This window comes from Rhagoletis pomonella, unplaced genomic scaffold (genome assembly GCF_013731165.1).
Source record: "Rhagoletis pomonella isolate Grant_MI unplaced genomic scaffold, Rhpom_1.0 Rhpom_scaffold_00007, whole genome shotgun sequence".
Classification (NCBI taxonomy): Eukaryota; Metazoa; Arthropoda; class Insecta; order Diptera; family Tephritidae; genus Rhagoletis; species Rhagoletis pomonella.
The window spans coordinates 11,101,199-11,128,592 of NW_023458561.1; the positions used below are offsets into that span (position 1 = coordinate 11,101,199).

Genomic DNA, 27,394 nt, shown 5'->3' on the forward strand with positions numbered 1-27,394 from the left:
AAGTTTGAAAACTTGTGAATTTTTTAGTTTGCAACTTGACGAAAGTACCAACGTACTGAACCATTGTCGAATAGTTTCCCAACATTGACTCTGAGGATGCCTACAGCTGGATAACAAACCCGTTTTCATGTGACCCGAAAAGACACTGGGAAGTCAATTTAAGCTGTTTAAAACCTTCTGGACATCAGTGAAGACAGCACTATGAACATTTAATACTACAAAGGGAGGCACGAGAGTTCTTGATGCAAGTGTAGGCAGAAAACACTGCTGTTGGCAAGATCGCAATAAAAATATTAGTAACTTTTACTTTTACATTTCTATGTGAGACTGCATTTTCAACAAATGCTTACATAACAAGTAATTTTTAGCAAAAAAAACCGACTTCACCTCTATTATAAAAAAAAAATTTATATATATATACCATGATCCACTGATCGGATCTTAACCAGATTAGTATGGGACCACCTCTGAGACACTACCTTTCCGATGCAAAAAGAATTATCGAAATTGGTTGACGTGCTCCAAAGTTACGCGGTAACATACATAAAAAAAAATAATAATAATATTCCGACGAACTATTAACCTCCTCCTTTTTTGGAAGTCGGTTAAAAAGCAAATACACCAAGCTTTAAGCGTCAAATAATTTCAGGGTAAAATTCAAAGCTCCCAATAAACTTATGCTGGATTTCCACTAGGCGTTAAATGGCAAAAATGACAAATGACAAAGTCAGGCATTAAAAGAATATTGTGTCATTACATTAAAAAAATTATCATTAAATTCATTTCCACATGGCATTTTTTTAAATGGCATAAATTTTTTGTCATTTCAATGCCTAGTGGAAATTCGGCATTATGGTGTTTTCGTTTCTACAAAAAATGTTGCCTTCTCATCGCCCTCTTCTTAGTGTTGGTGCGTAGAGGGCAAAGAGAAGGTTGCATTTTCGATAGAAACGAAATCGGCATTAAAGGAAATAATGAAATCATCACAAGGATTTCAGTCCTCACTCTAAAGCTAAAGGAGCATAAAGTTTGCATTGAGTTTTCTTGTTTTCGTAATTTTTTTAAGAGTAGGGGTGCCGCGAAATTTTTTTAAGTAGCACAACAAGGGTGCCGCGGTGAACAAATTTGGGAAGGCCTGCGCCAGACGATGATTTTGAAATTACTGGCGTGCCGTTCGGCCAAAATCTGTTACGCGGTTACAATAAAGAAGAAGAAAACGATGATGTTGTAGCTGTTTGCACCTCTGACTTTTGTTGCTTCAATATGACAACTGTGACAATAAACTCAATCCCTGGAACACGTGCTATAGATGTTTTTAATTGATGGAGATTATTCTGGGTTCATTGAGATTTTCCAAATTTCCTTAAACGATTGTCTTTTTCGCTTTCCCTTAGTTTAAACTGTGACCGTTCAGTATTGCCAAAATCTATACTATTTAAATGGTCGCTTATAGAATCATTTTCGAGTATTACAGAATAACGCTGTCGATCATATGCGGTAGCACAGAATGGAAATAAGTTATTTAGCAGATAAAAATCGTACTGGCCTATTAAGTTTACCCAGCAGATCTTCAGAACCTAAGGGACATTGTTCCTTTCCCTTTTGTAGTTCAAATTCCATGTGCAGATGTACTGGCCTTAGGTCTATAAACGCATCTTCGCTTTTGCCTTGCTTCTACATATATTTGTGGAAAAAATTTTTTGCAATTAAAGTTGCTTTGTATTGATTGTAGTATCACAATTCCAGGTATTAATGATTTTACTTTTAATAATTCAAAATATTTTATTTTAACGACCAAATAATTCTTCATGAAATTTCACAATCAAATCAAAAATTTTCTTCTTGAAAGAACTCACAACATAACACAAAGTACAAAGTAGAAATATGTACAAAACAGAACCATTTTCAAACAAATAAATAACAACAATAACACCCCTACACATACTTATGTATGTATGTATGTATATAAGAGTTCTGACTGTTTACCTCTTTTTAGCAAAAACAACTTGTATAGCATTCGCACATTTATTTAAACCAAAATTAAATTAAACAAAACGCAAATTAATGTGACTCAAACACAAATCAATTTAACCCAAACGCACATTAAGTTTAACCGAACATAAATTATTTTCACCCAAGCGCAAATAAAATAAACCAAACGCAAATAAATTTAAACCAAAATTAGCATTGCCACTATCGACTAGTTACTTGTAGTTGAATCTATAGCCATCAAAATATGCTCTCAAAAACTCAAGAGCGCTAACGGTATTTACATTATTTTAACGATAAACTCACTCGCCCATGAATTTGTATGAGGCATATTAATAACATACGATTTTCCTCGCTTTGCTTGACAGTTCGAACTTTGACAACAAAGCATGAAGCGTAGAGGTATGCCAAGAATGATAGAATACAAGATTGCGCCGTCCTGGGCGTTGACATTTGTGTACCACAAGTAAACAAAGAATAGAGCGAAAAGAAGAACGAGTTGAAACTGCCAAAGCAGTTCACTTTGCAGCGAAAAACGTGTTTTAATTTTGCTAAATGCGAAAATATTGCATTTTTCACCTAATCTATTAGAGAACAGCGAATATTTTAGTGCACTCCATTGCTTTGCAATTGAGGCTGCTTCAGCAAACGTATTAGTGCACTCCATTGCTTTGCAATTAAGGCTGCTGCAGAAAACTGCGGCAGCATCTCAGCGGGATTGATTGGTTAACTTGCTAATGAAGGCTGCTTGGAGCAGAAGCAAAATCATTGTGGGGAAATGCTGTTAATGTAATAATAAAGAAACATTTCGAGAACGGCTTTGCGGTGCCCTATGGACACAAAATGCAGCGATTTGTTCCAGCGCTACACTGGCATCTACGCTTCTTGCATCTTGACGGCTGTCGCAATTTAACACACATCACTTCATTGTATTAGCTTTTACGCAGTCTTCAACTCAAAAATCACTCACAAATTGCAAATTAACACAATTTAAACTGATTTTTCACTTATAATTCAAATTTCTCTTTCGCTGGTTTGTAAACAAAGGTTTATTTACAAGTTACCACAAGTGTCAAAATCGGCAAAACCAAAGTAGCGGTACCACTGAGGGCGCCACCTTTGTTCGCTGCACCGTGGAGGTATGCTACAATAAAATCTTTGACGGCTTCCGCGTTCTCCTTTTCCTCTATATTTTACTTGTGTAAAATAGATAACAATATAATAATATGCATTAATGCTAGCAATAATAATTCATAGTTACCTTATTTTTGTCTTTAATTTCAAATGCAAGCGCGCGAGAAAAGATACATATAAACAGCTGATTGCCAAAGCGCACAAAAGTTGAGAGTTGCCTACGATTATGCTTCGCTTTGCTTTCCCCGCATTTTATTTAGCAAGACTCATATAAAATGATGTATTGAACTTATCTGCCAAAGCGGAACTCTGAAGCAAAGCGAAGGAAAAGTCGTATGTAAACAGCCCTTTAATTCTTATTGATGGCATCATGATAAAAATATAGTATATAGTAAGGGAGAACCGCTGAGAGAAACTTTTAGCATTTTTGACGTTTGCATACAATAGAGTTTTTAAATTTAAAACCCACACACATATTACCATTTTCAATCTCAAACAAAAAACATTTTTAATAACTCCATTTTTTTATACCCGAGCGCACTTGTGCACAAGGGTATTATAACTTTGTTCACATAACGGTTGTTTGTAACAGGCAAAAGGAATCGAGATAGATATTGACAAATGTATACATAAATGATCAGAATGAAAAGAGAAATCGATTAAGCGGTGACTGTCTGTCCGTCCGTCCGTCCGTCTGAGCACACGATAACTCGAGAAAAAATTTAGATATCTTAACGAAATTTGGTACATGCACTTCTTTTGGGCGTAGGACGGACGGTATTGAAAATGGGCGAAATCGGACAATAACCACGCCTACCTCCCATATAACGGTAATTTTCAGCAATACGAAAACTGCGATATTTTAGTAACTACTTATGATAATTCACTCAAAATTGACATTTAGAATAATTTTTAGACGAAAAATAAGAATATGAAATGGGCGTAGCCACGCCCACTTATAGTTACATGTGTATATCTTGGTAACCTCTGCACCAATTTCTTCCAAACTTGGCACAGTTGTAGACCCTGGTACAGCATAACAAATTGTAAAATCGGACAATAACCACGCCCACATCCCATATAACGGTAATTTCGAGAAATACGAAATCCTCGATAAATCAGTAAATATTAAAGCTAATTTATTCAAAATTGATGGTTGCAACAATTCTTTACCAGGAAATACGTTTATGATAAAATTTTGGAAAATGGGCGTGGCACCGCCGACTTATGATCACATATATGTATCTCGTTAACCGTTATTGTGCTTGCCACATAAAAGAAAACCGTTGAAAATTGTGGAATCGGACTAAAATTAAATTTATGGATGCTAGTTTACCTCAAATTCATACACATAAAACATATATTTAATACTTGCGCTGGGTATTTAATGTTCGGCTCCGCCCAAACTTAGACTTTCTGACTTGTTATTCTCAATTTTATACATATGAAATGAGAATGAAGGCAAACTTAAAAGTCTTGGGCAACAAAATGAGAGTACCGTTCTACTTTATTATGTTTTTTATCATGGATGGCGAAAAAAATCTATCACTTTCATTACATATCTGCTCGACAGGTATTTTTTCAGAGTAGAAACATCGTTTATTTTATGCTTTCAGACACCCTTAATCTTCTTATCTTTAGCTTTAAAACGACGTTAAGATGAAGCCTCTACGATGGGCAGAACCCGAAATTTAAGGATTTGAAGAAGTACATGATTAGTCAGAATCAAGAACAAATGCAAACTTTGACAGAAAGTTACTCCAAAGAAAAAAAGCGAAAAAATTGCTCGAACACGTGTTAGCTTATTTCACGTATAGAACCCATGAAAAAATTTTAAACCAATCGAAGACTAAATCCTGTAACTTCTGACTAGGAACAGTTGCCCAGTTACTCTCTCAATAGTGTTCCTATTTACAGGTTTTATGTCAATAGGAACGACTTCCTGTAAGTTCTGACTAAATCCTGTAAACCGGACTGCTATTGGAACAGACTAACTGTCTCACCTATGGCAGTCAATATGGCGGAATTAGAGCGAGAAGTTGCCAACCGATAACACCTTGTATTATTGCATCATGGCCAAAGAATGCAGAAAAAGGGGAAAATTCAACGCATAGGAAGATTAAAAATATGCAAAATGTCAAATGCTTTAAGTGCGGGCAGCGCGGTCATTACGCTGCGAACTGCAACACGAAGTCCAATAGGAACGATTATAAGGCAGCGAAAAGAAATGAGCATTCGTTTACCATGTTAGCAGCAGCGGACGCTGAGGTGTTCGACGACTCGATCTGGCTTCTCGACAGCGGAGCGACAGCGCATATGTGCAGTAACCGAAATATGTTTGTTTCACTCAAAGAGCATAAAGAAAAAATTTGCTTAGCTGGAAACAATTATCTTTCCTCAGAAGGTGTGGGAGAAGTGCGTGTGAAGTCCCAAGAGAGTGACATTATTCTCCACAATGTTTTGTTTGTGCCAAATATGTACGGTAACTTTATGTCTGTCGCTAGAGCTGTAGAAAATGGACTCAAGTTCGATGAAAATTGCGCTGAAATAATGAAAGAAAATGATGTTATTTTAAAAGCCTTGAAGTTAAACAAACTTTTTGTGTTCCGATGCGATAGCAGCAAGTGTTTTTACGCTGCAAATGAAAAGGCATGAACGATATGAACATTTGAATTACGGTAGCCTGCAGGAATTAGTGAATATAGACATGGTTCGCAGAATCGACAAAGTGACATTTAATAAAGATATTGCTTGTGAAAGATGTGCAAGATGCAAAATGAGTGTGAGGCCTTTTCCGAAGAGCACGGAATATCGAGCAAAAGACATTTTAGAATTAGTGCACACAGATGAGTGTGGTCCGTTTCGTACAAAGTCCCTGGTTGGCGCGCGTTATTTCTTAGTTTTCATAGTTTTCTTAAATCTAAAGAAGAAGTTTTGGAGAAATTTAAAATAGTTTAGTAGAACGACAAACTGAAAAAAGAATTAAGACAATCCGTAGCGACAAAGGACGTGAATTCGTCAACAATGATTTTGATAAATTTTTGAGTGAGTGTGTCATAAAACGGCAGTTGACGGTGCCGTACACGCCGCAACAAAACGGGGTTTCCGAGAGAGCAAACCGTACTATAGTGGAAGTGGCACGAATTTTTATGGGCAGAGGCAGTTGCTACTGCGGTGGTTTTGCGAAACAGATCGCCTACAAAGGCATTGAACAATATGACACCTTACGAAGCTTGGTCTGGGTGAAAACCAGTTGTGAATTTTTTGAGAGTATTCGGCTCAGAAGCTATCGCGTTAAATAAAATCAACAATAGTAAATTCAAGCCGAAAGGTAACAAGTAAGAAAGTCTAAGTTCGAGCGGAGCCGAACATTAAATACCCGGCGCAGGTACCGCTACATGGTAAGCCGGTGTGTATCAATTTTGAGTAAATTAGCGTCCTTAAATTTCGAAATATTGAAGTTTCAAGCATTTCTGAAATTTGCCGTTATATGAAAAGTGGTCGTAATTTTAATCTGATTCCAATAATTTGCAACGTTTTGCTTCTATGTGGCAAGCACAATAATCATACCGAGTTTGGTACAAATTGGTAGAACGGTTACCGAGATACATATATGTGATCATAAGTGGGCGGTGCCACGCCCATTTTCCAAAATTTTATCATAAACGTATTTCTTGGTAAAGAATTGTTGCAAGCCTCAATTTTGAGTAAATTTGCCCTAATATTTACTGATTTATCGAAGATTTCGTATTTCTCCAAATTACCGTTATATGGGAGGCGTGGTTATTGTCCGATTTTAAAAATTTTGCCAACTGTGCCAAGTTTGGACGAAATTGGTGCAGCGGTTACCAAAATATACACATGTATCCATAAGTGGGCGTGGCTACGCCCATTTTTCAAAAATTTATAATATTCTTATTTTTCGTCTAAAAATTTTTGTAAATATCAATTTTGAGTGAATAATCTTCAGTAGTTACTAAAACATCGCAGTTTTCGTATTTCGGAAAATTACCGTTATATGGGAGGTAGGCGTGGTTATTGTCCGATTTTGCCTATTTTCAATAACATCCGTCCTACGCCCGAAGGAAATGCACATACAAAGTTTCGTTAAGATATCTCAACTTTTACTCGAGTTATCGTGTGCACAGACGGACGGACGGACGGACGGACAGACAGATAGTCACCGCTTAATCGATTTCTCTTTTCATTCTGATCATTTATGTATACATTTGTCTATATCTATCTCGATTCGTTTTGCCTGTTACAAACAACCGTTATGTGAACAAAGTTATAATACCCTTGTGCACAAGTGCGCTCGGGTATAAAAAGTATGCTATGGTAGTTTATTCACTAACGTCGAAAGCGTACCGGTTATATGATTCTGAGCAGCGCATGGTAGTGGAGAAACGTGATGTTACGTGTTTGCCATTCAAAAAGAGTGAAATAGTAGATTTTCCCGACATGCTATCTGCTAAAAATAATGAATATACTACTAAAGAGAAGCTTTCTGAGTCATTGAGTGAAGCAGAATCAGACGACAGCGATGATGAGTTTGAAGAGGCGAAGGCTTCGAGCGATTCCGGGAGCGATTACCAAGAAAGTTTTTGCAAATCTCCAATTCCGGAAGAGTCCCCTGCGCATATTGGACGAGGAAGGCCGAAGTTTGTACGCAGTGGAAAACCGGGACGCCCACGTAAAGTGTACAATACTGTGAATATGGTGCAAAATGTAATGGTGAAATTAAAATCCCGCAAACTGTTGCCGAGGCTGAAAGCACCAAATATTCGAATGAGTGGGCGAAGGCGATGACAGTTGAGTACTACGCTCTTGTGAAAAACAAAACATGGCAGTTAGTGGACTTACCAACTAATGAGAAGGCGATCGGGTCCAAATGGGTTTTTGCGGTCAAGCATGACCAGAATGGCGACGTGGAGCGTTTTAAGGCTCGTTTAGTCGCAAAGGGCTGCAGCCAGAAATTTGGTGTGAATTGCACTGAGACATTTTCTCCAGTGGTGCGATACACCACTATTCGCATGGTGTTGGCGCTAGCGGCAGAGCTCAAAATGTACACTCATCAGATGGATGCTTGTAGCGCATATCTCAACAGCGAGCTCACCGACGTGGTATATATGAAGCAACCTGAAAAGTTTATCGACAAGCGGTTTCCTGAGCGAGTGTTGAAGCTCAATAAGGCGATATATGGGCTGAAACAATCCGGAAGAGTGTGGAACCATAAGTTGGACGAAGTTTTGAAGAAAATCGGTTTCGAGGCGTGCACTAATGAGCGCTGCCTGTACAAAATGAGTCATCATGGTAATTTATGTCTCATAGCTGTATACGTAGATGACTTGATCGTCAGTTGCCAAAACAAAACGGATCTTCTTGCGATCAAAGCACGAATTTCAAGGAGCTTCGAATGTGTCGATAAAGGTCCCATCTCGTATTTTTTGGGGGATGAAGATCACCAGAGACGGCGAGACAGGAAGCATCACAGTCGGGGAAGCGTTGTATATAAGAGAGATTTTAGAAAAGTATAACATGACCAGTTGTCGAGCAGCGAAGACACCTTTATACGTGGGGTTTCAAATTGGGTGCACTAGTGACACGTGTATTAAAGCCGATGTTACAAAGTACCAATCAGCAGTCGGTGCATTAATGTATCTCGCTATTTGCACAAGGATAGATATATTTCATTCAATCTCGAAACTGGCACAGCGAAATCAAAATCCACACAAAGAGCATAAATCAGGTATCAAACGTATTTTACGATATCTGGCAATGACTAAAGACTACAAGTTGGTGTACCGTCATACGGGCAAGCGTATCGAAGGGTTTGTGGATGCCGATTGGGGCAGCAATATCATCGACCGCAAGTCATACACAGGGTATGTATTCTTCTTGGGCGGTAGTTCAATATCGTGCGAGAGCAAACGTCCGAGCAGCGTAGCCCTCAGCAGCACAGAGGCAGAATACATCGCGTTAGCAACGGCTGTGAAAGAAGCAGTATATCTACGACGTTTAATGGCAGATATTGGCGTAAGTGGCTCCGGTGACCCCAATTAGAGTTTACAGCGACAATTTGAGCGCGCAGCAGTTGGCGAAAAACCCGGTTTACCATTCACGAAGTAAACATATAGATATTAAGTACCATTTTGTTAGAGAAGCACTGAAAAATAATTTAATTGAAATTGAATATATTTGTACAAGTTAGATGATTGCTGATGTGCTTACAAAGAATTTGAACCAAATCAAACATGAAAAATTTGTAAAACTTTTAGGTCTTAATGCACATTGTATGTAGACGACCTACTCGTGTTGCGGAAGTGTGATGAAAAAGTAATCAGTTCGAACTTACAACACGAATAGATCGTACCCTATAATGCAACTCTGCATCAAGATTTTCTTCTCTTTGCATTTTCACATTTTTCTATAACATATTTAGTCTTTGAATAAAGGCCATTGTACTTAAACATGTTTTTCTTGATTACGCTTTTCGTCTCTGCCACCAACAAACACTTTTCCCAGCGATGATCAATAAGTTTGATACCTTTTTTATAATAAGAACTGTCTTGCTCATCATAATAGCCATTAACTGCCGATATCATTTCTTCATCGTTAGAAAATCTTTGACCACGGAGCCATTTTTTGAAGTTGGGGAACAGAAGATAGTCCGAGGGGGCTAAATCTGCCGAATAAGGTGCATGAGGTAGCAATTCAAACATTACTTCATTAATTGACTCAACACCAAATATAAACCTCTCTACGACATTATTTTTGGTCGAGTGTGAGCAAATGCGGCACCCATCTTCGACACAGCTTTCTCATTTCCAAATCTTCAGATAATAAGCGATGTACCGTACTTTTTGAAATGCCTACTATATCTGCTAGCTCGCGCACTTTCACTCGACGATCATCCATTACCGTCACCTGAGTCGTCACCTCATTTGATCGACCACTGCGATGCTCGTCTTGGCAGTCTTGGCAGCTCGTACGGCCGCGTTTAAACTCTGCTACCCAATATTTTACTGTTTTAGACGAAGGAGCAGACCCGCCCAAAGTAGAATCTATTTCAGATTTTATATTGGATGGGCTGAGGCCTTTCAAATAAAAGTATTGTATCACATAACGATGACCAATTTTACCCATTTTCACAAATTCACTGAAAACGTTCACTCTTGACGGCTGCCAAGCATTAACTAACCTCAGCGGTTCCCAACTTTTTTCACGCCGCCACCCTTGTTGTGCTTAAAAAATTTCGCGGCACCCCTACTCTTCAAATGTCTACGAAAACGAGAAAACACAATGCAACCTTTAAGGCGCTGGCCCAATGCAGGCTTGCTTTGCGTGCCTTTGCTGACTTTAGTTTGCTTTGATTTAATTTGAAAACTTGTTTGGCCGAATGGCGGCTTGAAACGCTGTCAAAGTAACCAGCTTTCTGGTTGAAAAGTCAGTGTCTGTTCCCTTAACATTAATTATTATTATCCTAGAAAACTCTAGAAGATGTATCAAAAACTTTCAGATTTATTTATAAGTTAATGCGAAAAAATTTTTGTATTTAAAAGAAGTGGTAATAATGATACATGCATATGTATATCTACATTTACTAAAAAAACTATAACTTAAAAATCGGATTTACTTGAAGAAAAGAGCTATAAGAAGTTTTTTCCTCTCGTGTAAAATTTAGGTGCGTTCGACAAGTCAAAAATTTGTAATAGTTTTCCCAAATTTTTACTGGATGGCGTTCGATAACGACAAAAAATTATCCAACACACAAAAATTGAGAGAGCAAGCGTTCATTTTGATGCAAGAGAAGCGTTCATTTTGTACTGGCAAAATTTTAGTCAGCAAAAATTATCCAACACGAAAACATATGATCACAAAACATATGGTTGTAATTTTTGTAAACAAACAAAATTGCATTTTCCGAGTTTTGGTATTTATATGCTTTTTGGCTGCCTGCTATATGACTTTATGATAGCGCCAACTAGTTTTTACTTCTAGAAATGTTCCTGGCGAACATTGAACGTTCACTTTCCTTTTTTCTTCTATGGAGGCAACATGAATTTCAGTTTGTTTACAATTAAAACATAAACAAAGTGAGCTGGTGTGTTTTCTTCTTCCGGTTTTTGCAAGTAATGGCTAATTTCCTGTTCGTTTACTTTTTTGCTTTTTCATCTCTTTGGGAGAGAATTTTCGCTTACTCTCTTCATTTTAATTGTTGGCTGGTGTTGGCTAATTTTGTTATCGAACGCAACTTTTGTAAAAGTGAGATTTGCAATTTTTTACTATAATATAACGATATGTTAAATTTCATTTCGAATTGCTTTTTTTTAATTAAGGGCGTGTGTGAATCGATAACAAAGTTCTATGGGGAAAGCTGTTGAATAATATGTTTAATATGGTGAGACAGTTTTGCCAATCTGCTGTGTGACATGAAATATTTTTTGACAGCAGTAAATTTTTGATAACCGCAGATTTATTTGGAATAAAATATTACAAATTGAAGTGAAATGAATATTTTAAGAAAGCATCTACCATCGTTGATTGCAATTCATCTATTTAAGCTTTATTTAACGAAAAATTACACATATAAACAATCTTTGGGATTGTCAAAATTTTCTATGCATTTGTCAAAAATTTCACTAGCCTCATGAGCTACTGAAATTTAATTCACCTCATAGTTGTCAAAAATTTACTCGACGCGAACTTTGTTACCGATTCACACACGCTCTAAGTAAGCAAATTTTTGTTTGAATTTATGTATTTTGAACAGGAACATGCCTCTTTGTCAAAAGCCTACAAAACGCTTTCAAATAAAACATTTGCCTATTTCAAACTTTGAGGTGCTTAAAGCAAGTGCAGAAAAGCTGCCATTTGGCCAGCCTTTATACATTTTAATATATTCCAAATAATTTTTGACACTTCTCGGAGCGAAGAAAGCAACGCAAGCCTGCATTGGGCCAGTACCTTTATGCTCCTTTAGCTTTAATTTGAGGACTGAAATTGTTTTGATGATTTCATTATTTTCTTTAAATTTATTGGGACCTTTGACAATTTTACCCTGAAATCATTTAACGCTGAAAGCTTGCTGGTGTATTTGTTTTTTTTATGTAAAATTTTTTTGAAAATGCAGTCTCACATAGAAATGTAAAGTCACTACTATTTTAAATCCAATCTTGCCAACAGCAGTGTTTTCTACATACACTTGCATCCAGAACTCTTTTGGCTCCCTTCGTAGTATTTAATATTCAAAGGGCTGTCTTCACTGATGTCCAGAAAGATTTCTGAAGCTTAATTTGTCATTCCAGTAGATTTACTTTTCGGGTCATATGAAACGGGTTTGTTATCCAGCTGTAGACATCCTCAGAGTCAATGTTTGGAAAATATTCGACAATGGTTGTTTCTAAACCTTCCAATTTAACGCAGGTAACGCACGTTAACGCTAAGAAAATAACTTTTATCAATTTTCTTAGCGTTAACTTCGAAGTTTTTCTGATTTACTTTGTTCATCTTCCTAGTTGCCAGGGAATACCGAGGGATCATACAGTCAGTTCTCGAGGCGTTTTCTGCCTCTTGCTTCATCCTAGACATCGCTCCTTTCGTTTTTCCAACCACTGCGGCTGCTCCACCACTGCAAATATCCGCACTATTTAAGGTCTCGAAAATCCCGGGAGTACTTGCCAAGAATTTTCGGGATTTGTAATTTGCACTGATGGCAATAATATAAACTCTTTTTCTTGACCAGTATTGGTTATATTTCTTTTTTTATTTAATAATTAATATTTTTTTATAAATGTGTAGCTCATTATACACATAACACCGCGAGATAGTAAATTTTAAACAGAAATATCAATATATTCCCGAAACCATGGGCCAAATATATTAAAATTGCGTTTTTAGTTTTTCACTCTGACATCAGTAATTCAAAAATGATTTAAAAAAATTCAGAGAAATGTTCTCAGAGAAGTACGGGTATACAATTAAAGAGGAAATCCTGTAGAATTCAAACAGATGCAAGTTTCAAGGGCTGGTAAATATTGAAAATGTCATTTGAAAGTTTTATCCTTGAAATTTCGGAGTATTTGTTTTTGAAAAATTATATGTTAAGGGCTTACATAAACTCGATAACATCCTCGAATTCCGTTCTTCTAGCTTTGTCAGCTTCAAAATTACCTATTCGTCCTAAATATTTCGTTAAATATTTTTAATTCTAAAGAAATTTCATATTGCATTTTTTACCCATATTTTTATTCTACATTGCATTGAATTTTTTTAACAATTTTTGGAATTAATCATATCTTTGAAATTACAAAGTCCTTCAAAATAAATCCTGCGGTCAGAGAGAAAAATAAAAACGCCTCTTTAAATAAAAAAAGTAGGTTTCAAATCCATTTATTATTATTTATTTCATGGTAGGAGAGCTTTTCAAACAATATAAAAGCACTTTTTTCGATTCAAGTTGTTGAAAAGTAATGAATATCTAAATCCCGGAACTAATGCCTGGATCCCGGGATTGTGAGAATGCCATCCCGAAAATCCCGGGATCGGAAAAAGCCGAAAAATTAACATGCCTAATCCGCACACTTGCTCCATTTCAAACTATTTTCTGTACAGATTTGTCGATAGCTCTAAAAATTTCGTCGCTAGTGGTGTAATACGGTTGACAAACGGCCTCGTTTATTTGCATAAACAGCCTTTATTTGCTTTAACTCATGCATTTTCCTCTTTCAAATGCGCATAAGCAGCCAAACAAATGCACGAAATTTTTGGGAATTTACTCTGATCAGAGGAATTTTCGATGACAACACTGGTAAAAACGGCCAGCTGTTGTCTTTTAAACAAGTAAGCAAACAAGGCAGGTGAGTTTCGCGTCCGCGGTAGCCGAGTAGTAAAAGTTTACTGGCTACGAGCCTGTAGCTACCAGGTTCGATCCTAGGTTGGAGCGATAGCGAACAAATTTTTTGTTTTTATTATTTATTTTATTTATTTTTTATTTATATTTTTAATTTTACTTTATTTTATTTAATTTACTTTATTTTATATAACATTTAATATTTTACTATTAGTTAATTTAAATTCTTATAGTTGAATTTTATTAAAAAGTCAACAACAACTAACTGAAAGCAACGTAAAAAAATATTGAACTTATAAAAAAAGAATGAAAACGAAATAAATGGATATTCTACTGGCCGTGGGACTCGAACCCACCACCTTGCGGCTCCTTTATCCGCATTACTGCGGTCTGTAAGGGTAAAATTATTATGCGCATATGTGTGCCAGATTATATGCATAAGTCTCAAGTACTTCGCTCATCAAAAGTTCTTCTTCGATTTGCATTGCGAATGGGTACCTCACTAACACGAGAAGAACATTAAGTCCCACTACGCCGGTACTTTCGTCAAGTTGCAAACTAAAAAATTCACAAGTTTTCAAACTTTTTATAAGTTCGTCTTACACTGCCTCCAAAATCGTGTTGATTCGCCCTTTCACAGTGTGATTGTGAAGTTCCAAAGAACAAGTAACATAAAAACGTGGGCGAAGGTGCTGCGCTTGTTACGAGAACAGCCCAGCCAGCAAAAAATCCGAAATGTAATCCGGAAACGCTAAGAAAAGTGGATGAAAATCGGATTAGGTCTGCAAAAGTACCGAAAATGGTTGTGAAAAAGGTACGTTTTCGGCTATATTTCTGAAAAAGTTCTGATTAAATTTTTAGTTGACAAAACGTACTGGGGAACTACGCATAAGAGCGAAATACACCACACAAGTGGCTTGACAAACCAAGCGAAATATCCCTTTTCTGCAAGCCATTTGTGTTGTGTATGGAGTTTGTAGAGAAGTTGAAAGCAATTTTAATAAAAATCCAATTTTTTTGATTTTCTGGCCGCCATGTTGAAGTTTGATCACACCGCTTGCGTTGTGTATGGGAAGTTTACATAATTTACTCGCACCACTAGTATACTCTAGGCACCAGCGGCACCCCAGGCATAGCTCGCGGCACAACAGCCACTTTGGGAAAGCCTGTACTAAACAACGTGGCGTCTTCAAACTTGAAACATATGCTTTATAGATTGTGTACTTTTTAACACAGTGATATTTTTCAAACAATTACCGCCATCTCTAGGTTCGGCCGGGTACTTTTGGGACCACCCCGTACATACATAAACCAGGGTTGTGCCTGTAAAATATTTACGTTATTTACAATAATTATTTATTTGTAAATAATGTAAATATTTACACGGTCATATTTTTGGTGTAAATAATGTACATTTGTAAAGAATTGTAAACAATTATAAGTAATTGTAAATTATTGTAAATAATTATAAACGATGTAATTATTGGTAAGTAAGTAAATAATTTTAATTTTTTTTTTATAAATTAACGTAAACAATTTTATTCAAGTTATTTTTATTTAGAAACATTTTGGGATACACACATATGTATGTATATATGCGTGTATGTATATATGCGTGTATGTATACGTACTTAAATTTACACACATACATTAACATAGTTCAGAATCAGATTCTTCCTCAGTTACCTCGGTGTTGTTTATTTTCATTTTGTAGTATATAGCTACTAACTTTTTTGATCTTTCAAAAGAAAGTCTGTTGCGAATGTCCGAATGTATGTAGGACCAATTTGAAAAAAGTCTTTCAATTTGGGCTGAAGAAGCTGGTATACTTAGCAGCTGTGCAGCTGTTTTGGCCAGGTTTGGACACTTCAACGAAGCCATTATCCAAAACAAATTAGCATCTTTATTCAAATTTTTTGATAGTAGAACTCCAATGTAAAATTTTTGGTTCGAAAATAAATCGAGTTCTTGTAGAGCGTCTCCATCCAAATAACTAAACAAGAAGTCAGTGATATCTGCAGTGTTTTCTGCATTTAAAAGCTTCCTGTCATAATAAGGATGTAGATAATATGCAGACAATGCATATATATTCAAAGCTTGTGAAATTCGCTTTTGGAAAAATGCCTTCAGTGTTTGATCTTCGGGAAGTTCAAGAGAAAGCCATAAATAAACCCCATCAGCAATCGATGTAGACGTTGCCTGCACTTTATTCAACAATTCACAAATTGGATTAAGCAAAGAAATCATTTTTCCTACATCTTCCTCGAAAACGTCATCAAACAACAAATTTTTTACTTCCTGTTTAATTTTTTTTCCACTGGTATCAGTTTCGGCAACTATACTTCGCATTATGTACAGATTTTTTTTTTAAACAAGCAAAGCTGTCTCGATGCGAACACCAACGTGTTTCAGCAAGGATTTTAATTTTTGTGCCACCTTTTAACAAAATACATTTCCCCAGATCGGTGCGGCGGAACTCTTTTAAAACTATTGTCACTTTCCAGGCAAGTTCTTTGTCTACGATGTTTTTAGCTAGCAAATTAGCAACATGTGCACTGCAATTGCAGTGCCAAATATCTACACCTCTACCCATTTTCAACATGTTTGCAGCATTATCCGACACTACAGCAAAAACTTGTGTGTCATTAAGTTCTTTAGCTCTTGTTATAGACACTTCCACGATCTCAGAGAGTTTATCTGCCGTCTCCTGCTCGCCCGATACGTCAAAAGCTTCTAAAAAAAGTTGTATGCCATTAATGTTATGGAGCATAGTAACCACCGTTTTGGTATTGCTAGCAGTATTCCTCCATCCATCAATAAGAATTACAGAATGACGATCAACATCTTCTTTCGCAGACCTTATGTGTTTTTCGTACTCCTTATCTAGCAGTGTTGTGGACAGCGCTTTTCTACCGGGCATTTTGGGTTCATAGGACGGTCTTAGTTTTCTGATTAACTCTCTGAAGGGTGGTGCATCTATTACGTTCAAAGGTATGTTGCATCCGTAAAAAAATCTTGCTACAAAAGAATTAAGTTCATCCTCCTCTTTACAGCTTATTTTGTCAAAAAAGTTTTTAATGCCGCCTTGCTTTTTCTTCGATGCTGCTTTTGGTGGTATTTTAAAGTTTTCCGTCGACATTGATGAGAATGAAGCTGATCCCGTTGGCGTTGTTGATTGCGATGATGATGTTGCTGCAGCTGGAGTTAATTCAGTTGTTATAATAGTTATATTGTCGCTGGACGTATCCATGACCGAAGATCCAGAATTTTCTAGCTCCATAAATTGACTGCTGTCAAAGTGCTCTGGTTCATATATTATTGTGCACTCATCATCTAAATCATCAATGTTTAAGTTGCAACGTTTTCTAGAAAATAGCGATCGAGAAAAATTAAGTTGTATGTACATGTTTGCAGATACATATTGCACATGCCGATGCTGTTTAAGTCTCTGTGTTGCTATATTTGAGACTGTTTTTTTGCAAAACAGACACAGAGCCGTATATTTTTTTCCATCCTTTTGAACTTGAAAGTTCAGATCTTTCCAAATATTTCTTGTTGGAGCACCGGCTGAAGTCATTTTTATTTAAAACGCGACGAACAACCCAATAAATAAAATAGAAATCAGCTGGTTTGCTGACAATCAGAGTTGCATTATATAATTTACAATTGTTTACAATATTTTACAATTGTTTACAATAGTTTACAATATTGTACAATATTTTACAATTATTTACAATGTAAGTGTAAAAAATGTGATAACTTGTGTAAGTGCACAACCCTGACATAAACACTAGGGTGCCCATCGAAATGTTTATTTTTGGAAATTTCAAGACCCTACGCCTAATTTTATTCGGTTTTATGAGAAATATTATTGCCAATTTTTATAGATTTTTTGAAGGCCGTTTAGAAGACGCGACCTGTCGATTTAGGTCAGAAAACACGATTTTGTAGATTTATGAGTTTATGAATGGTTATGTTTGATTCCATTTCAAATATCGAATATGATCTCAGAAGAGGATATATTGGCCTTTAAGATGGTATATAATTACCAATTGTCGGACTTGGCTTCTTGGGTTTTTTTATCGGGTAAAATAAAAATAAAAAATAAAACATATTTCTCTTAATTTTTTAAATTTTGGCCTTCGATTATTTCCACAATTTCAAAATATGTAGTACTATCTAAAGTTAAATCTATTTTTAAATAGTCTGATAAGTTATTTATTGCAATCGCTTAAAAATTGTCAAAGTTAGGCGACTTTTCTTAAATACGGCCCTGAATTTATATTGTTTATATACCGGAATTTTAAATTTTTTTAGCATTGTGGCTAGGGAATTCATCAATACTAATATATATATATACAATCGCTCTTTAGCAAAGAAGTGGTTTTTCAAGAAAGGAAAATGGCGGTGGCACCGCCCACTTGTATGATATATGCCTCTCAAAACCTGTTTGACCGATCTCGACTGAATTTGGTATACACATTGTGCTTAGCTTCCTTAAGTACCGTCTTGAAATAGCTATGTTTGAGTTTTTGTAAATTACCGTTACGTTGCGGGCTCCACCGTAGTTTTTATTCGATTTTCAAATAAAATAAATACAAATAAATAAAAATTTTCAATGTGGCGCATAAGAAGCCTAACCGCAATGTGTGTATCAAATTTGGTTGAGATCGGTCAATTGGTTTTTGAGATACACATACATATGTGATAAAAGTGGGCGGTTCCACCCCCATTTTCCTAAAATTTCTTCAAAAACAACTTCTTTGCTAAAAAGCGATTGTATACATCAATTTTGAATAAATATTAATGAATTCCTCAGCCACACTGCTCAAAAAATCTGAAAGTCCGGTACATAAACAGTAGGGGTCCTCTCTTAAACTCGTGAAAGCCTCGTAAACCTCGTAAGGCTCGTAAATTGACGAGCCTCGTAAAAGAACTGTCAAAATTTGTATGGAGCTCTATTTACGAGCCCCTCGTAAATTTACGAGGCAAATTTTATGCACAAACGACTTCGCATGTTATGGGAAATACTACGAAACAAAAATTGCTTCACAAAATCCTGGTTAATCTGTCAAACCCATTTACGCCTTTTCACAAAGGGCGCGTTCCCATAAAAACCTCGTAAACTTACGAGTTTTACACGGTTTAAGACTTTACGAGTTTAACCCATTAGTGCATGAAGTTCCCTGGCGCTATACTTACCTTTTTTTATCATTATGCATTGAAATAAGTCTAATAAAGTAGTTTTAATTCGATTTATTAAAAAAAATGTGTTTTGGGGGTTTTGGGGACCGTCCCTTATAAGGGACACTATGCAGTATGGGCATTTGAAGTGTGATATTGCTTGAAGCATTCTTTCGGATGAAGCCCTTTCTCGCACTTAGTACATAAAAAGTTAGACTTCTTTCCGCAATAGGCACATCTCTTATCCGTATTCGAGTACTCAATCATATGGTTTTTTCCATCGTAGCGCGCATCAGGGTTGATGCTGGTTCTACTCGATCCTCTTGAGGACGGCATTCCGTATCTCTCTAGATACGAATTGGCTATGTACCTGCGAAAAATTAGCAGAGTGCCACAATTTGGGTCTTTCGGATGAACTTTCCGCATAAGGATCCATGCGTTTACGATCGATGCGTCCAACAAATATGCAAATATGGGCCACCACCACTTACGCTGTCTAATTCTAGACCGGTACACAGCCACCATCTGGTCCATTTTATCAACGCCTCCCATGCCTTGATTATAGCGCTGAAGAAGTTTCGGCTGTGGTATCTGTATCGCACCTTGCCCTCTCGCGTAGCGCTTGCACGTCCCGATATCGTTGGTATCAAAGTTGGAGCCAATGGTCACCACATTATTATCTTTCCATCTTACAACGAGAATCTTGCCATCGTCAGTAAAACGAAAATCGCTGGATCCTCGCTGCTCCTTTTTCATGGCGGCTATTGGACAAATCCCCATACTGGCCAAATTGCGCAACAGTTTCACGGACGTAAAATAGTTGTCGATGAAAAGCTGTAATGTAAATTATATTATTATTGTAATATCATATGACGAACATTTCATTTCTTACCTTGAATCCCTTATGGTGTGGTACATTTGCTTTCGTGAGGAGATCAACCACTTTGTCACCTCCTACTCCATATCCTTGCGGGACGCTCTCTGCATTTTTGCCCATATACACATCGAACTGAAGCATATATCCATCGCTGGAATTCAGAGCCCAGTTTTTGAATCCAAATCGAATGGGCTTACCACGGATATATTGTTTAGCATAGTGCCTACCATAATACGGTATCATGCTCTCATCAATGGAGAGATTCTCGTCCATTCCACCATGCTTTAGAAACGCCTCGTTCAGGGGAGTAATTAGTGGCCTAATTTTGTAAAGCCGATCGGTACCCTGGGCTTGCGTGTTGTCATTCAGATGGAAATTATTTAGAATTTTCTCAAATCGATTCAGCCTCATGCTGTTCGCTAGCAATCTTGGCGAATCAGATTTCTCCGACGAATACAAACGTTTGTTGGGGTATTTTGCGTACCCCGACATCAAAATACCGCCAATAAAAACTCTCGCCTCATCCATACTCATTCTCAGGTCAACATTTTTCTGAAGAGCATATAAATTTGTCTGCTCAACACAAAAATTTATAATGCCTTCAGAAAAAAGTAGCTCAAAGAAATCAGTAGGCGATCTGGCGGCTTGAGCTTCGGCACTCGGCGGTATTGTTTCGCATTCCGTTTGAATGTCGTACACCGGGTCCACTTTTCGCCAACGCAAGGCATTTCCCGCACGCACACTCGAACTGACGGTTTTTCTGTATTTAGCCAGTGGCTCATCGTCACTGTCACTCCAGTCATCGAATTCGTCTTGGATCTCGCCTTCCGCAGTCAATAATTTCGGGCCGAGATGATCCAAGTTCGCCTCGTGTTCGTCATCACTACCGTCCGAATCCTGGTCGGTCTCATTTTCCTCCAATGGTGGGATTGCAAAAATGTTAAGTTCTTGCAACTGACCATCAAAAGCTTCGATCTCTTCCAGTATTTCAGCTACTGTTAGTCTGTAATAAAATATTATTGTTGTAATAAAATATTATTGTTAACTGTCCTGTCTGCATAGCGTCCCTTATAAGGGACGTTGGATAAATAACGGTATTATTCACAAATTACAATATTTTTATCACTCACAACAACTTAAATTTGTTTATTACAATAAATTTAAGATAATTGCATTTAAAATTGTTAAATAATTTCACCTGTATTTATTTGTTATTCACATTTACTTACCTCCCACGTGTTCTGATATTTTTTTTTAGTTGTTGTTCCATATTTCGCAAAAAAAATCACACAATTTAAAGTTTACTGCACTGCAATCAATCACAAACTGGTTTGGTGTAATGTCAAAAACTATACCATCAACTTACATGAGATCTGTATTGCAACATGGGAGAGTAAGAGAGCAAAAGCTGACCGTCCCTTTAAAGGGACCTTATGCACTAATGGGTTAAGGGAATCCCCTAAGTATAAATTCAGGGCCGTATTTAAGAAAAGTCGCCTAACTTGAACTATTATTAGGCGATTGCAATAAATGAGCTATCCGATTATTTAAAAATAGATTTAATTTTAGATAGTACTACATATTTTGAAATTGTGGAACTTAAGAGAAATATGGGTTTTTTTTATTTTACCCGATAAAAAATCCCAACAAGCCAAGTCCGACAATAGATTATTTTATACCTCTTCTCAGATCATATTCGATCTTTGAAATCGAATCAAAAATAGTCATTCAAAATCTCATGAATCTACAAGATCGTATTTTCTGACTTAAATGGACAGGTCGCGACCTCTAAATGACCTTCCAAAAATCTATAAAAATAGGCAATAATATTTCTCAAAAAACTAGTAAAATTAGGGGATAGGGTCTTGAAATTTAAAAAAAAAAAGCATTTTCGATGGGCACCCTAATACACACATGTATAGATACCTAAAGAAAACTCCAATTTAAATTGGTAACGGCAACATCAGCTTTTATCCTAATGACAAAAATATGTTTTTCTAGACTAAAGTGCGTTACCTATATATAGACATTTATCGTTTTCATATAAAATTATCAATCTTAAAATAAAAACTAATTTTAATTTTTAGGTTGCGACTTCACTTTCCGATGGCTCGTATTTTGGTGAGATTTGCCTGTTGACGAATGCAAGGCGAGTGGCCAGTGTGCGTGCGGAAACCTATTGCAATTTATTTTCTTTAAGTGTAGATCACTTTAATTGCGTTTTGGACCAATATCCATTAATGAGGAAAACTATGGAAACAGTTGCTGCAGAGCGTTTAAACAAAATTGGGAAAAATCCAAATATTATGCAACAAAAGGATGAACAAATCAGTAATCCAGAATCAAACACCATCACAGCAGTGGTTAATGCCTTAGCTGCCGAGGCAGACGACTGCAAAGACGAGTAAGTTAAGACTGGTTTTCACTATGTCATATTTTGACGCCAAAATTTGACGGCAAATTTTGACACAACTGGATAAAGGAGACATCCATACTTTTACTGATGATATTATGGGCCAGCAATTGACAGATAGCCGATTTCGCAGCGCATGTACACGACTAAAGACCTATCCTGATCCAAATCAATGGACAAACCGCTTTTTGCTCCCATTTGACAATGTGTTTTCACTTATTTGACGACAAATGCCACTGATTTTGACATACTGAAAACCAGCCTTTATCGACATAAGTTATAAACTAAAGTTTTAACTAGAGAACAAGCAAACTTGTGCATAATACCCTCGGAGGTTTGCCATTATTTGCCGAGGGCGACCGCCATTAGAAAAAAGCGTTTTATATTTTATTTTTTTATGGCCGCCACTGTGTAGATATTAAAAAACAAAAAACACTTGAAAATGTTTCGGCCAAAAACCCTGGCATATTTATATCCAATTGCTAATATGAAATATATATTATTTGTCGACTCCACAACTACTAGTCAAGGTTTACCCAAGTACCCCCAACCGAATTAATTTTATTTAAATTTTGTCAAACTACATTAGCATGTATACGAATGTGGAAAGAAGTTTTTCGAATTATGATTTAAAAAAGCATGTAATTTTATACTGTAAAATTAAATAAAACTTCATCGACTTAGCATATTTAAGAGCATATTTTGTTTATTTATCGAGCTTATAGCGCTTAAAATCAATTTTTGTGTGCTTATATGAGCCCATTATCTTGAAAGAGGCATTTTTTTGTTAGAAGATAATTAAGGGATTGTGTTTGCGTAAATTACGAAATCTTTTTCTATAGTGGTATATCTTTTTTCTGCTTTTTATGGTTTTGAATAATAAAAATTTATTATCTCTCTGCTATTTTATCGCACTGAAGGACGTAGATCATTTTCAAAATCAACTTAATAACCAATATACGAATAATGAAAATGCAATAAAATATGAACTTTATTGAAAACATAAAATTTATTTAAAAATTCACACAGAATATTATATATTAAGCCTTAATTAATTTTAATGTCCTTGATCCAGTTGAAAGTTTTCTAAATTTATAGCTAACATTTACTCGTCCGGAGAAGAAAATTGCAATATCCTTCTAACGCTATTACACGGTGATATATTAGAGTGGTCCAAAAAATTGTTTCCCGAGATAGGACATGGGCGCCTTCCCAAATTTTTCCTCTTGACGAAAGAGGTGCTGGTACCAAACTTTACATTACTAAGTCTAAATTCAGAGAATGCTCATGATGCTCATATTTTCCTCTAGAAGTATTGTGTACATGGGCCATTCCATTGTGACTGGTGGGACATTTTACTCCAGAATGTGATCAATTGTGAATTTAAGCTATGTCGTCGGAACTTATACAACAGCGAAAGATATTTTTTAACATAAAACGATAACTAATGTATAAAATTGCTTTAACAAAAATACCGAACGATTTCCTAGTTTTATGTAACTATCATTTAAATGAATGTGACTATTGGGACACTGGAAAGATCCCTGTTTTACCCTTGCGCACTCAAAGATGAATTTTAGCCAAAACACGTAATCTTCACAAACGATATGTTGTAAAACATGAATTATATGCTTTCGTTCTCAATGAAAATGAGGTTTACATAATCTTCATAGAAATGGTAAAAAATATTTAAAGTTGTAACTGGTTGAAAGTTTTGACTGGTGTAAAGTAATTATGCATAAAATAAAAGTCTCCATAGACAAATTCTCCTTCTTCTGATTTTTTAATACTTTTCAACAGATGTAGTCATTTAAAAAGAGGTTACTAGTGAAATAGAGATAATTAGGGCATATTTAAAAACATGTCGTTTACCTGTTTTCAATGGAATGACCCACATATATTAATCAAACAATTGGTTCAGCAACCTAAGAACATTTCAAATTTAAATTATCTAAAAAAATATCACAAGCTTCAGTTGTCATGGCAACACTAGTTTTTTATAAAAATCGCCAGTATTTTTGCCGGTTTCACAGCAATGCAGTAGCGCATTTCAAGGTCATTGAGCACCCTGTATTGGTTACAGTAGAGAATTTAAAGTTGGCATAGATATTACAAATACCAAAAGGAAAAAATTAAGGGGGTGCTCCATTTTCTAGGATTAAAATGTTTCCCCCATACAAAAATTGGACCAGTGTACTATAAGTTGACATAGTGGTAAAATTTATAAATGATTTTTCGGACTGCAAGATTTTTAAGCATGTTCATACGATCAAGATCACCTTCAAAGGAAACTAAATAAATTCCATATAACGACAAAATAGCTACTGGTTCTTTGCTTGTAGGTGCGCTTTCAGTTAGGAAAGGGTTGCCATCAGTGTTGACTGATTTCTATAACTACAGTGGTCGTCCAGTATAACGAATGCCTATATAACGAACGCTTGTCTACTTTATGTGCTTGAATGACATGATTTTGCATGATTTTTGCGTACGTGGAATTACCGTCAGTTCAAAAGAATAGCTTCTTACAAGTGGTGGCGTTTATTGAACTAGAAAAATACCTCTGTCGCGTAAACGTTTGTTATTTATTAGGTGAACAAATTTAAAAAAAAAACACACACATTAAGGAAAATTGGAATATGGGGTTCATATGTAATATATAGACTGATTTTACTGAATTCTCATAATAAAATTTTTCGATTCGAATTCGATATAACGTACTTTTGGATATAGCGTATAATAATAATAGCAGATTGGCGCTTACACATATGTTAGCGTTTGGCCGAGCTTCTCCTCCGACTTGTGGCGTGCGCCTTGATGTTGTCACACAAAGCGGAGGGACCTACAGGTTTACACCGACTCCGAACGGCGATTGTATTTTTATGAGAAGCTGTTTTTCATGGCAGAAATATACTCGGAGGTTTGCCATTGCCTGCCGAAGGACGATCGCTGTTAAGAAAAACCCTTTTTTCTATATTGTTTGCGATGTTGCTTTGACCACGGCTTGAACCCAGGTGCTGATGAGTGAAAGCGCGCACTGCTTACCACTACACCACAGCGGCCAGCGGGATAGAGTATGAACCTACACATTATATCATTCGTTATACTGGACGACCACTGTAATAAGCTATTTTTTGGACTTACTCCAGTTTCTAATTAACAATCAACGACTTTCGCATACTGTTGAAATGACAAGACCACTTTCAAAATAATAGGCTCATATTTGTCAGCCTTGTTTATTAGATAATGTTTTCTTTGTGTATGAAGATGAATGATAACTTTTGTTTCGTTGCCGAACATATGTATGCTAACATGGTTTCCTTCAATTCTATTTGCAGTGACATGGATATCAAGGAAAATTTGCTTCATGGCTCAGAGTCGAGTTTCATGGGACCGGTGCAAACGATAAGGGAAGGGCTACCTCGACCACGTAGCGGCGAGTTCCGTGCGCTCTTTGAGGGCAATACTCCATGACACTGAAGCCTGGAGCAGATAGGTATATAGCAAGAACAAAAAATGCAATTGCAACTATTGCATATCCCTTATATAGTACGATCACGACGAGCAACAATATGATAAATCATCGGAAGGATGTACAGACATATGTACATATGAATGTATGTATGTACATGATGCATAAAACCATACTACGTGAATGACCATACAAAGACACACACTTAAACATATTGTATACGTGTACTCGTACTCGTAATAAAACAACTAATGTCCTCAGCAATTAATCATAATTTCAGCTCCGCTAACTGTGATGACTTTAATAATAAGAATCGAAATTTGAAAACTGGTGAACTAACTCTACTACATACAAAATTCATACATACCGCATAAAAAACTTAATACATATTAATTCGAGTATGAAACCCATGATAATTATAATTAAATAAAATGTAGTGAAATAATGAGAACCAAAAAAAATATATACATATATATGTATATATATATGTATTGTATAAATCACTCGCTAGTGTACAGGTTATTTAAGCATAAAAACGACGACGATGGCGACTCGAAGAGACTTCAAAGCAACACTATAGAAATAAAAAAATTTTGAAGATAAACATGAAACTTAGTATGATACCTATAACAAAAAAAAAACATAAAGAACCTTACCATACCAAACAAACAAAAGAAAATTGCATGTTAATTATAACACGCTGCATTGCTATTGAATAACAATGCGATGATTATTACTGTTAGAGCCGAACAAAAATTATAAGTTAAATTAATTTACACAATGAAATATATAGTAGTTCTAACGCAACCTGAGCAAAAAAAAACACAAAAAAACGAAAATAAAACAAAGAAAAATTAAATTAAAAAAATAAATAAAAAACAATGCGATCGACTAGCGACATGCATACTGAATACAAAAACAATACTACCTAACTAAAACGAACATACTTACAATACAAGCAAACCAACCAAAGCAACTAACATGCATACATATACACTTACCTGAAACCAAAAGCAACAAAAACAGTACATACTTACATACATATAGTACAGTACATGGAATATAGAGAATTTTTGTCTTTTTATAGCAAGCTGTTATATTTTTTTAGTTGAATCGAAAAATTGCAAGTTGTATTTGTTTAAACTAAGATCTGAGAGAAGTACTCATAAAAATGAAGGTGGAGTGTTGAGCAAGCAAATAGAAACACATGATAGTGCACGTGCTGGAACAGTTTAAAACGATCAAATGAGACAATGAGACAAATTATTGAGTATCTTAGTATTTTATTACACGTAAACTAATAAAACCAGAAGGACAACGTTTGCCTTGAAACGAAAACCACAATCTTTTATTTATACAGCATCCAAAATTTTATGATCCATGATGTATGGCCCTTAAACATAGTAACCATATATTGGCAGTAAGAGCTGTGGCACGGCCGATGATAATACTCACAATTTATGAAACTTCAAAAAA

At 36.0% G+C, this 27,394-nt stretch overlaps 1 protein-coding gene across 8 annotated transcripts in view; it reads left to right on the plus strand.

Annotated features, from left to right (window-relative positions):
- LOC118742311 (potassium/sodium hyperpolarization-activated cyclic nucleotide-gated channel 2) overlaps positions 1 to 27,256 on the plus strand; it is a 238,860-nt gene extending 211,604 nt beyond the window's left edge. For 7 of the 8 annotated variants that reach the window (XM_036474288.1, XM_036474292.1, XM_036474293.1 and 4 more), the window contains 2 exons: positions 22,124 to 22,440; positions 25,785 to 25,999. In XM_036474288.1, the coding sequence (XP_036330181.1) occupies positions 22,124 to 22,440; positions 25,785 to 25,920 (453 nt within the window). In that variant the 3' untranslated portion in view covers positions 25,921 to 25,999. Of the gene's footprint in view, positions 1 to 22,123; positions 22,441 to 25,784 lie in introns of all 8 variants that reach the window. The other variant, XM_036474287.1, reaches the window with a different exon arrangement.
- The last annotated feature ends 138 nt before the right edge of the window (positions 27,257 to 27,394 follow it).